Source organism: Protobothrops mucrosquamatus, unplaced genomic scaffold (genome assembly GCF_001527695.2).
Source record: "Protobothrops mucrosquamatus isolate PMUCROS unplaced genomic scaffold, P.Mucros_1.0 scaffold41, whole genome shotgun sequence".
Classification (NCBI taxonomy): Eukaryota; Metazoa; Chordata; class Lepidosauria; order Squamata; family Viperidae; genus Protobothrops; species Protobothrops mucrosquamatus.
The window spans coordinates 1,121,644-1,133,566 of record NW_015386423.1 but is presented as its reverse complement, the minus strand read 5'-3'; the positions used below and the strand labels follow the sequence as shown (position 1 = coordinate 1,133,566).

Sequence of the window (11,923 nt, the reverse complement as noted above, 5' to 3'; positions counted from 1 at the left end):
CCCACTTGCTTAATGGACTCCTATTGCTCTACATTTTGACTCTCAACCCACCAGCTCGGCCCCATATCTGATTATTAAGAGTGCCAAGAGCAGGGGTCTGCTGAGGAAGCTTACACGGCACCCTTCTGGGGGAGGCTTATGTCTCAGCAGGTTTTGCTCCCTGTGTGGCTTTTCTCCAGACAGATAAGCCTGCTGAAGCCCATTCTTTTCTCAGAAGCAGACAGCTGCTGCCTGTTTCCCATCATAACCCTTATTCCAGTGGGATCAGCTTCCAAGACAAGATTTGAACCCTGGATTTAGGGAAAGAGATATACATGCATGGGTCTTGTTTTCTTATCAGCCAATTTCAACAAAGCCACAAGAGCAGATGCAGCCTCTGAGCAGGACCTCACAGTCACCCCTAGGGCCAATCTGGCGGTTGGGTGCATTTTTTTGCACTGACGTTACCAAATCCTTCAGGCTCTCATATATGACTGACGGGTTTGGCTGTTAGAAAGCCAGTTTCAAAGAAGCTGGAATCATTGCAAAACAATCCAGAGCCAGGGGCTCAGGAAAGACAACTTGAATCCAGTAAAATCCTAACCTACCGAGACCAGACAACCTGGCTAGAAGCCAGAGAAGATGCCAAAAACATTTGTTCAAAGTGGCCAGCCGCCTCGTCAGTACTTAAGTTACAGAAGGGCTGGTTTCAGTTCAGGGCCGAAGAACTCACAGGTGCAGCTCAGTGGTGTTTCAGCAAACATTCCATGCTTTTTGTGGGAAGTGTTCCCCTCACAAGAGAAAGATCTTTTCACAAAACATACTGCAAATTGCTGTATTTTTTGACCTCTTATTATGTGCCATCAACTCAGTATCTACTCTTAGCAGCCACAGAGATGTTCTCTGTAATTATCTGTCACCAACCTGGTCCTTCTGCCAAGATTCCAGCTGAGCCACACAAGGCCTAATGAGGCTGGCATAGAACTCACAGGGTCCCAGCCGCAGCTGGGCTTGGTGCTTTGGGCTGGCCTAGCTGGAATCTGGCTCAAGCCCTGCCCTGCTTCTGCTGTCTTGAGCTCAGGGCTCTTACATTGATGGAGAAGCCAAGAGCTCTCTCTCTCTCTCTCCTCTCCCCCCCGCCCCCCGCAACAATACACCAACAGCAGAAAAACCACCTGGTCAGCTGGGCACCTCAAGGAAATTAATCTGGCTGGTCTAGAGAAACTTTTATTACAGAACAGGCCAATTCAGAAGGCATACAATGAAACAGGACTACCAGTATGTAAACCAAAACATAATTAAAAATACAGTGAATTAACAGTTGGAAATCCAAGTACAAGAGAAGCCTACAGAAAATCCTCCCAAGCAAGTCCTATTGGCAGATGCTGGTGGGATAATTTTTTGCAGGGAACGTGGCTGCCTACCAGCTGCTAACAGTGCTTGATAGGATAAGCTGGCAAAGGTGAAGACTGCCACTCTACAACATCAGAACCAGTTAAATAAAAATGACTTGTAGCCGATGCCTGAAAAAGCACATCACAGTGGAATGACAGTTCCTGGAGTTTACAGCAAAGATGGTGGTTTTCCTAGATCCTTGGTTGGCTTTGCAGGTAGCAGAGGCACTAAACTGATGGATAGAAGTGAAAGACATCTGGAAGCCATCAGAAGTTAGAAAACATCTATAGCTGTCAATGGAGTGACGTGGGTGCAGATAACTCTGCAGACTCAGGTCAGGAGGATTTCCCATCCGTTATGTAGTAACGATACATCAAGCCCAGAACCAAGGCTCCCAGAATAGGGATCAGCCAGACCGTCCAGATGCTGAGGAACAAACAATAAAGAAAAGGTGAGCCACATTTCCATGAATGGAAAGATGATTCCTGCTTTCAGAACTTCTGACTATTACATGCAAGATGGAATGTTGGAGGTAAAGTGCCCCCCACGGCCCCTGCATACAGGAACATCTTGTGCATAATTATCATAAGCAAGAAGGCTGACATCTCCAGCCCAGCACTTCTGTTCCCCTTCACAGTTGCAACTGCTGTATTTCTGGAACTCTCTGTTTCTTAGCACAAATATATTCTGAGGCAACATGGTCTCTTCTGCACGGTTCAGCCAATCGATGTGGCCACATGTTACTGACACTGACACTCGCTACAGAATTTCCCATTTCATGGCACAGTATTATGATGGCCACCAGTTAAAGATTGCTAAGGATAAAGTTATCAGAGAAATGTAAAACATGTTTACACTTGCATTACACTTATTGTAAGGGTCTAATGTAAGTGCCAACTGTAAGATTCTTCTCTTTGCCACCACCAGGGAGGAAGATTTCACTAGCTACACAATGCCTGTAAGTCTTCCAATTGAGACAGGAGGACACACATTTCCAGAGGCTGCTTTTAAAGCCAAAGGGAGTGCATTTCTTTGATTTACAATATTGTCAGAATACTGTACCTTGACTCATGGAATGGGCTTGGAACCTGGGGAGATAAAAGGCACATCCTTGTGTTAAGCTGATAATTGCTCAGAGAGCCAGATAACTCTTCCCATCTTTCTCACATACTGGGGAGAAGGAAGTGTCCTAGTTTCCCTCCCCTGGTCCACCTCCCCATTTATTCTGTAGATCACCATGTCCCACCATTCTCCCCAACAGGCAAAGGAGGCCTTTCTAAAGGAGAACATCAACATTTCCCAGCCCATCATAAGAACCAGATGCCCATCCTGTTCTTTCCTTCCACTTTGCTGGCTGGGGTCTGTGCAACTGTGCTCCCCCACCCATCTTCTCCTAGGAGCAACCTTGCATTCAGCATCAGCCTGGTTCTAAGAGCTTGACCATGTTCAGAATCTGAGACCAAGGGGATTAACATGCCTCGTCCACAGAGGACTGAAGAAAGGTGTGGCCTGAGCAACAAAGAGACGCTGCAAGGGACAATGCTGTAACCTGTTTAATGAGTCCCTTACTGGCCCGCCTGGAAAGGTTTAGACACAGCGCCTTCGGAGAAGGCCTGCCCAGAACAGCCCGACTGTTCCCAGGCAAAATCCTTCAGCCAGATGTGAAGAAAAACTAAGGTTACATCGAACTCCCTAATGGGACTCCATTTAGCACGACTTTAACCTTTTCTTTGGCTCACAGCCCTGTTTGTCCTACCAGCTCCAAGGAGTTTACGGGAGGATCTTCTCTTTGCACAAAGACATCAGATGCTGTCTGTCTGGCCAGAAGGCAAGTTACCCAAACAGGAAGCTAACCACCTGTACTGCTGCCGTCCTTGCCAGGCCATTGCAAGCAGATGGCGAGAGAAGCCGCTCTCCTCCACTTTGATGGACAGCAGAATGATGCAAAGGATATCCCAGGATAGGGATGGGGAAGAAGTTGGAGGGGCAGGCAGGACCCAAGACATCGTTTCTCAATGCAAGAATTGTATCAATTGTTAGTATCTACAGCAGTCTACAGCTCATGACTTTATTTGCTGTGGACGTAAGTGGAGAAGAAATGTTTCCAGTTTGTCCTGTGTGTAGATGATACAGTGAATCACGTTTCAGTTATTTGCAGAAAAATAAAAGGGACCTTTTTAGCTGTAGAAGTGGGGCTGTGCCAATCAAAAACAGGCAGTTTTTTCAAAGGAACACAAAAGAGCCTTTAGGAAGAATTTATTTTTGGGAGGTGTTACAGCATGAGAGACCTTCAACGCAAACCCCAGGATGGGAGAATGGCAGCTCAGACAAAACTCCTTTCCTTTTCAGCCCAAATAATTGCTGTTTTTCTGAAAAGCTATGTGGCTTGGATCAGGACGTGTCACTCTGCTCACCCCCACCTCCATAAATGCTAGGGAAAAAGAACAAAGGAAGGAGCAACAGTCTGCGTTCGCCTTGTGAGTCAACAGCCTTTCATTTTAGGAAAAACTATCGGGTGGGTAGGAAGAGTGGGAGCAGGAGATGAGGCCCCATGAAAAGAGGAGACGGTTCCAGAGAAGAGCCAGTCCTGAAATCCAAGCCGTGGCCTTGGGAAGGAGGAGAGGCTGATCGGAGCAGAATGGCCGGATGGGGCGGAGGCTCCCTGGCTTCAGAAAGGGAGGCGCAGGAGACCTTCCGACATGACTGGCCAAAAAGGCCCCAGCCGAACAAACAGAAACTCTCTGCGTCAACAGATAATCCCAGTGCAAGAGCAGTAAGACCATTAAGTCAGAGACACATTTTTGGGCTGCTATTCATCACAGATAATGGACGTGAACAGGAGGGGAGAGAGAGTGTAAACGTAGAAGCCTTCGTGAAAAACCTAGGTTTGTATCAAAATTGGTTTGATAACAGTTTTCACAACAAAAGCATCCTGCTGCTCAAAACTGGAGCAGAAAGCACTCCAACTCCTTTATAGTCTGAGCTTTACCGTGTGCTGCAAACCAAGCCTAAGTCTGTACTTTATGACTCCATATATGGTGCAGTCAGAAAACAAGCCAATTAGGTAACCAATTTAAGCAAGTTGTGCAAACACAGCCATTGTTTCCTTGATCTCCTGCCTTTATCCCCTGGGCCTGGCACACCAGGTTGCTTTGAGGTTTGGCACTTTGCAGTCATAGGCATTGCTTTGGACACACTTTCTGGGCCCAGGTTTTCCCCAAACTGGAAGGCAGCTCCCCTAGAGAGCCTGGGCCTGACGCAGCGCTTGTGGGACCCAACATTTTCAGAAGGTGAGAAAAGCCACTTCAGAGCACTCTGCAGGCAGCCCTTCCAACTTCCCAGCCATCTCTGCCATCTTCCCCAGAGGCAACGAAGCAAAGACACAGCAACAGGAAGATGTATGCTGTAGTTTTCAGATAGGAAAACTGCGAGGGCAGTTCAAGAGTGGAGCCGACAATGTCCAAGAGATGTGGCAGGATGTTCAAGGAGATCTCTGCACCAGCTGGAGGAGAGAACTGGCTTCCAAGCAAAAGGTGGGAAGGGCTGCCATTCAGAGGCTGGCCGTATGGGCAATCCCCTTGTGAAGGCGGGTCACCTGGAAAGGCAGCAGCTTCAGGAAATGGCTGAAGCCAAGCTGAGATTCCCGCCTTGCTCCCAGAAGAAAGGACTTGTCCCCACATTTCCCTGGGAGGTGTTACTGGGAAGAAACATCAATGGCAGAACTGGAAGTATGTTGTCTTTCAGTTCCATTCCTTGTTGCTAGTCCAGAAGGACAGGTGGAAAGAAAGCAGAATCGCTACCATGCCTTGCTTCCCGTGACAGGATATGGCCACCTCATAACCAGCTGGCCATCAACCCAAAGTTAGCCTCAATTCCAACCAGATCCCATCTAAGAGATCTCCAAAAGATTGGCCAGCTACAGTCATGTCAAAGGTAACCTTTAAAGCAATTCTGGCCTCCCCTTTTCCAATTAAAGCTGCCTCATCATACCATAAGCCCCCTCCATAGGACTGGCAGATGCAAGCATCTATCTGGATCTCAACCTCTTCATGTTCCTGTCCAGGAGGACCAATCTCAGGACTTTTTCCCTGGTTTCAGCTAAAGCATTTCTCAAAAAGCCCAAGACAGGATTCGGCACCTCTGAATCATATAACTGGCCCTGCTGGTAAATGTCACTGGTTCCTGAAACTCAACAGGCATTAGCTGAACACGCAGAAAGGGAGCAAGCAGGGAGGAAGGAAGGGAAAACGCAAGAGCAGCCCTTCGATTAGGCCTGGCAAAAGAAGAAAACAAAACACACACAAAGGATAGGCTTCAGAGGGGGTTTCCTGGGCTGAGAAGAGTCTCCAAAGAATCCAGAATGGCTGCTACCTGGATCCCAAAGTGAAGACAGGATTTGTTTAGGGAAATTGCTGGCTGTTACCAAAAAGGTTGTCACAAGTGAGAGTTGTGAAAAGGGGCAGCTGGACAGCCTTGCAGAAGAGGAAAAAGAAAGACAACCAACGGGTCAGTTCATTCTCCAGCCACCTGAATGCAGCAGACCTGATTTGAGGGAGTGAGCAGAGCCCACAGCAGGGTTTTGACAGGGCCTGGGAGCCTTTTCTCAGAGGCAGGTATTATAGTGCTGTGTTTCCCTGCACAGCCCAGGGTCTCCCCACAGGTAAACCCCTCCTGTGCCTCTGAAAAAGCAGGTAGAGAAGCGGGAAAACCCTGCAAACCTTCTGGCACCACTTAAGCCGCCAAGTCAGAATGAGGCAGGCATATTTACCCCAGTGCCTCTCTTCCCATTAAACTTCCAGCCTGGGAGACTTTATCCTTGCAGGAGCAATGCCACCAAGCCTCTGTTCTCCCCCAGAATCATAAGCTACAGAAAGGCCCACAGAAAGGTTTACAGCCTCCAATATCACTCCTGGGGAGGGGCTCTTGTACAAGGTTGTTTTCAGCTCTGGCCTCACCTCAGGCCCCTTGGGAGAAATCAAGGCCACCCATGGCATCTGAAAGTTTGATGACTCTCTCAGCACAAGTTCAGTGAGCTATAAGCTGGGACATCATGCTCATCCCAAGCTTTTGTTGACACAAGACAGGGAGGGAGAGGCAAAATAGGACAATTACAAACTGGGCTGCAAGCTAAGCTGCAGAAAGCTTTTATTCCCTTGCTGCAAAGAGCTGCACTCTGCTCACCACACAGCACTCTACCCAAAGGGAAGAGGCCCCTCAGCTACCTCCAGCAAGAGGGCTACCCTGCAGCGCAATGACTGTACCGGAGTACGCCACAAGGCCTTCTCTGCTGCAAGACAGAGCAGTCAAGATGAAGCAGGAAGTCCCGGCTCCTCCAGCAAATGCCAAGTGCCTTACCCAATGATCTCTGCCCCAGAGGATTTTCTCCTATTCAGCCAAGGATTTGTCTATCCCCTCAGGAGGCCCACAAAGGACAAAAAGATAAAGTCCTTTTCTCTTGGAGGCCCCCAAGAGCTGGCAGTCAGAACTCTGCTGCCTCTGGACACAGGTCCAGTCAAAGCAGGTCCCCAAGTACCCAAACAGTTTTCCTTTCAAGGTGGAAGACTGACAAGTGGCATCCCTTGCAGGGTAGAAAGATGCTGGCTGCAAAAAAGAGGAGTGGCTGACAACTCATGAATCAGTAGCCTTGTGCTCAGGAGGATCTGTGCTGCTGGAGACAAAGCCACTGCATTCTGGCCAGCTGTACAAGGGCAGTTTCCCCCCCTCCCCAGGGCAGCTTCTCACCTCTGCTGCATAAAACAACTCACTCAGCTGAAAACATGTTTCTGTTCTTACAGCATCTTTTTAGGTACTGAAGGATGAGTGTTTTCCTGTGAGACAGGTCTATCAGAGTATCCTGGTCTACCCAAATATGGGACGGAGCATACTGCTTCTGCTTTTGCCTTTCAGCCCCAATCTAAGAGTCTTCACAGGCAGTCGCTTCTGCAACCAACTATTTCTGTGTAAAATTTAAATTTACCAACAAAGATGCTATCTTTAATTCTTTGATGTCTCCCTTTAATTCTTTGTCGGTAAATTTAAATTTAGTACTGAAGGAGGCTTCCTTGCTAGAATAAAAAGGAAAATATATTACCAGAATTGGCCTTACCTTGGAAGCATCAGGTTTGCGATCATCCTGTTGAAAAAGGGGAAAGAAGGGAGAGACTCTTGTTACACATCTGAGAAATACCGTCTCCTCTGCCTCCTCTGAAGGAATGACTGACTTCCCTGGTAACCACCAAAGACCCTGAAGAGGGGTACGGGCTGCTGATAGGTGGGTCAGCAGGGAGCCTGGTGGCAACTAATAATATTCTTCTGGGTAGAACTGAATGACTTTAAAAGTAAAATACAAGAAATGAATGCAATATTAAGTCTGAATAGAATAAATCTACCTATATATACTTGGAAGCATCAATTCTGCATAGAAAATCTAAAAAAATACACTGAATTGAAATCACTGCTCCCCTTTCATCTATGGTGATAACCACTGTTAAGGCCTTTGCTGCCCTGAAGGAAAAATACCACCCAGAAAATGAAATGTCTTTTGATAAAGGAAACGACCAAAGGCATCTTCCCTTCATTTTTATATCCATTTCGATTGATCCACGTCAGCTTAGCCATTTATTTCAGGATCCCTCTGGAGAGATGTGGGTAAGACATCAAATCCGGCGAGTGAGACCATCCATCTCTCCTTGCTAAGCCTGACTTCACTTGAATAACCTGCTCGTAACTCAAGGGAGAGACTCTGGGGAGAAGGCCTGGCCTGCTAAACAGGAAACCTCAGATAAGCCAAGCAAAGGAAGAAGGACTCCCGGGCCACTGAGGCACGGGGACTCAGAAAAGGAGCTGCTCCCCAGGGAGAAAACCTTTCAACACAAATATCACAAGGACCCCAAATTTATTTTATGAATTAAACGTTACCGGATGAATCTCTCCTATGAGATACTGCTTGAGCATTTCTTTAGCATCCATGGAATGGCCAACATCTTCAAAGCTCTCTGTGGCATCTCTACCAGCTTGTTCAAGCAGAACCTTATCTCCACCTGGATGCTAAAAAAAACAGAAAGTCTGAGAAAGAGGAGCAAACAGGGAATGACCACTCTATCTTACGGTATAGGAAACTGCAAGCATTCAAGATTTTTCTCACTGAGGAGAAATTTACTTTTCACTTTACCATAAAGTAAAATCCATTAAATGGAAGCAACAGTACCTATTTCCTAGCAGACTTTTAAAGGCCTGCATTCTATTAATGCAACCCTATTGAGGTCTATTCAGAAACAAGCCCTTTGAATTCCACAGAAACTCTCTTGAGGTAAATTAACATGTACGTCATGTCTTTTATGGGAACTAGCTTAAGGAAACCCAGCCTGCATCAACCAAGCACCTAAATTGATACTGTCAATATTGCAAATATAGACCGTGTGGTCTCCTCCAAGCATCTAAATTTAAAACCCATCTGTCCACAAAAATATGGCCAGAACAAAGGATTGTGGGAGCTGCAATTCAGCCACACTGACATACCTTCCCATGCTGTTCTAGTTACTCAGGAAGGAGTTTGTTTTTCTTATCTCTGGACAAATTAATGCTCGTATGTTGAACACACTTCTCTATTTCAGAAAATTTGCAAGACTTCTTTGGCCTATTCTTGTCCCTAATATTTTGAGGGTGACAGCAGCTCTTTATTCTGCTTGAGTCTTAGCTGCTCAAGATTCTTTATGCTCCTAAGGTGCTGGATGCAGGCAGGAGCTTTGGCAAGCAGGTTGTCAGGCTGCCTGCTGTGTACCACCAAGCAAGGCATTCAAAGGAAGGTCTTCTCTTCTGCTGGCTCAATGCCCAGAATTAATCCTAGCTGGTTCCCTCAGGAAGATGGCAGGAATGGCCTCCCTCTGGCTGACCTGCTGCCCACAGAGGTGGATAATGGCAGGGCAGCAGGAAAAATGGCCCAGCGTGCTGAGAAGGCTACTTATATGATCTTTCCAACTGATGTTTGACTTCCTGCTTCCCCCTCCCCCGCCCCCAGGGAGCAGATGCCATCAGCTGACAGCAGCACAGGAGCCAGACAGTTTGTCGGGTCAGTGAGTGCAAAGTGGGCAAAACATGCCCAGACACACCCACAGCACACTGCAAAGAACCCTGCGGTGGATTTTACTCCCAGGGTAAAACTCCTCCAAGGGTGAGGTGGGGAGCAGAGGTTAAGGGAATAATCTCTGATTGACGTCATTAGTTTCCCCTTGTGGCAAATTTCACATTTTTACCCAGAGAAATACAGAAAGCAATGTGGACATAGGGGGAAGTACGGAGACATGGACAACAGACAATAAGGGCTCCATTTGTACCCTTAGCAATTGAGTTCCCTTCTTCCCTTTGCTTCTGTGGCCTCTAAAGTGAAGGGTGCTTATTCCAAGACATTCAACAGACTTCTCTGCATAGCTCAGATTAGATATGAGCCTGACAAGCTCTCGGGCTAATTTATTCATTTACATGATTCAATTTTGGTGCCACCAAACTCTGGGCAGTTCACAATATAAGTTGACCTTAAGTTTCTTAAGTTAACTTCCAGTTCACTGGAGGAGGCTAGGATGTCACAAGGACTTCTATTCCTGGTACTCCTTACAGGCTGTTGTTCCCAATGCCTTAAATAATCCAGCTCAACAAGAGGCATAATTGGATGTACAAAAAGATTGAGAAATTGGATTAATCAAGAGCTAAGGGGTATTTCGGGCAGCATAATAACGTTCCAGTAGCATTCTGAGAGGTGGGAAACATGTGCCCATTTAGCTTTGCTTCCTAACTTCCAGAACTTCTAATTTCCCATTTAGTTCTGCCCTCTTGGCTCCGGGGTCTTACAACCATTTAGGAGTGGCGAAGGCTCTAGAGCCAGCACCCAGAGGACTACAAGAGGAAGTTAGCCTCTCCCTTCTCTGCCCTGCAAATATTTTAAATTCTCACTTTGGGTCACAGGCCGCTGAGCTCTTCCTGGGTACCCTTCCTGAGGACAACTATGATGCCCTCTTGACCGAGAGCTGGCTGGCAGCGACCTTATGTTATCCTCAGCACTATTTAAACTATTTATTTGCTAAGATATTTTAAATACACCCCCTCAACACATAAAGCAGTAAAAGAGGAAGTGAAGATGATGATTTTAAGTACAGTCATGCCGATTAGGTGGCTCTACCATTTGAGCAATCTGTGGACTGTTATGATAATTTTATTATAGTTTCACCTTGTGATTAGTTGTTTTCATGCCTGTAATATATTCAAGCAAGAAGACAGTTGAAGATATTCCTATAAAAAAAGAAATAAAACAAGGAGCTCTTGTGTCATTTAGGATTTCGGTTCTACTGCTCTCCTTCCTTCCCAGTGTTGAACCTTGAACCGCTATACAGAATTTGCTGCGATGCAACAATATGCGTTTAAATATAACAAATCCCCCCCACAACCTCCCAAAGGCCTGGCTTGCATCTGCCTTGGAGAAGGGCCGTTCAGCAAGCCAGACCGCTCGGGGGGGGCGGGGCGAGGAAACGGCTCTCCCGGCCTGCCCGCTCCAAGAAGGCGGCGCCGGAGGCCCTTCCGCTGAGCGGCGCGTCCCAAGAGCCGGGGGGGCGACGGGCCCCGAGCCAGCCACCCCGATGGGGCCCAGGGCAGCGGCAGCCTCTCCGGCGAGGGACGCGGCCTCGTTTGCCTCCGGCCGCCCTCGCGCCCACCTCGTCGAGGAAGCGGGTAACGTCATAGACGCGATCGTGGATGACCAGCCAGGCCTCCCGGTCGGTGCTGCGCTTCGCCACCTCGGCCAAGGTGAAAAACGGGCCGGCCTCCGGCCTCGCGCCGCTGCGCTCTTCGGCCGTCTCCATCCGTGATTCCCGCCTCACCGGTCTCGGCCCTGCGGGCCGCCGCCGGCCCTTCCCCTCGCTCGGTCAATAGCAGCCGCGCGCGCGCCGCGAGGCAGCCAATCAGGCGCGGAGCCATCCGGAAGGAAGTGACATTGCTGGATGGCCGCCGATCCGAAGCGGCATCTTGGGCGGCATCCCTGACGCGGCGCGGCCGAGTCCGGAGCGAGCCAAGCTGAGTTGGGCCCCTCTGGCGCGTCCCTCCTGCGGCAAGCGAGCGGGCAAGCACCGAGGGGAGACCCGGAGGTCACGGAGCCCGACCCTCCGCGCGCCCTGGCGGACCTCCGCCTGATGCATGCGGGCGCTCGAGCCCGGAGAGCTGCCTTGGCGAAAACCGTTTCCCGGCTCACCGTTCAGGAAACGGGGACAGCGAATTGACCCTCCCGCTTCCAAATATCTTAATTCTGGCGGTCACGAGCTTTCTCTGTAACCTGCCACGCTTTTGGGAGAGCATATTATGTTTATAATATATATATATTGGCCGCTGCCCAGGGTTGCCTTCACTGAGATTGGGGAGCTATGTAAATTAATAAATATCTAAATTACTTTTTATCCTGTCTTTTAAAATATATAATTGAAGGTGGTGAACATACCTCAATCTCCTGCACCACCCGGTGCAACGAAGTGAGCTAAGAGAGTGACTGGCCACTTTCATGATCAAGGGA

General features: G+C 48.3%; 1 protein-coding gene across 1 annotated transcript; it reads right to left on the bottom strand.

The window, feature by feature from the left end:
• Nucleotides 1–1,188: 1,188 nt before the first annotated feature.
• LOC107283549 (cytochrome b5) lies at nt 1,189–11,245 on the bottom strand. Its single transcript, XM_015811477.1, has 5 exons — nt 11,076–11,245; nt 8,293–8,421; nt 7,481–7,507; nt 2,437–2,462; nt 1,189–1,800 (listed from the first exon to the last, which is right to left on the bottom strand). Exons 1-5 carry the CDS (start codon nt 11,220–11,222, stop codon nt 1,710–1,712), a joined length of 420 nt encoding a protein of 139 aa, XP_015666963.1. The 5' UTR covers nt 11,223–11,245; the 3' UTR covers nt 1,189–1,709.
• Between the last annotated feature and the right edge of the window lie 678 nt (nt 11,246–11,923).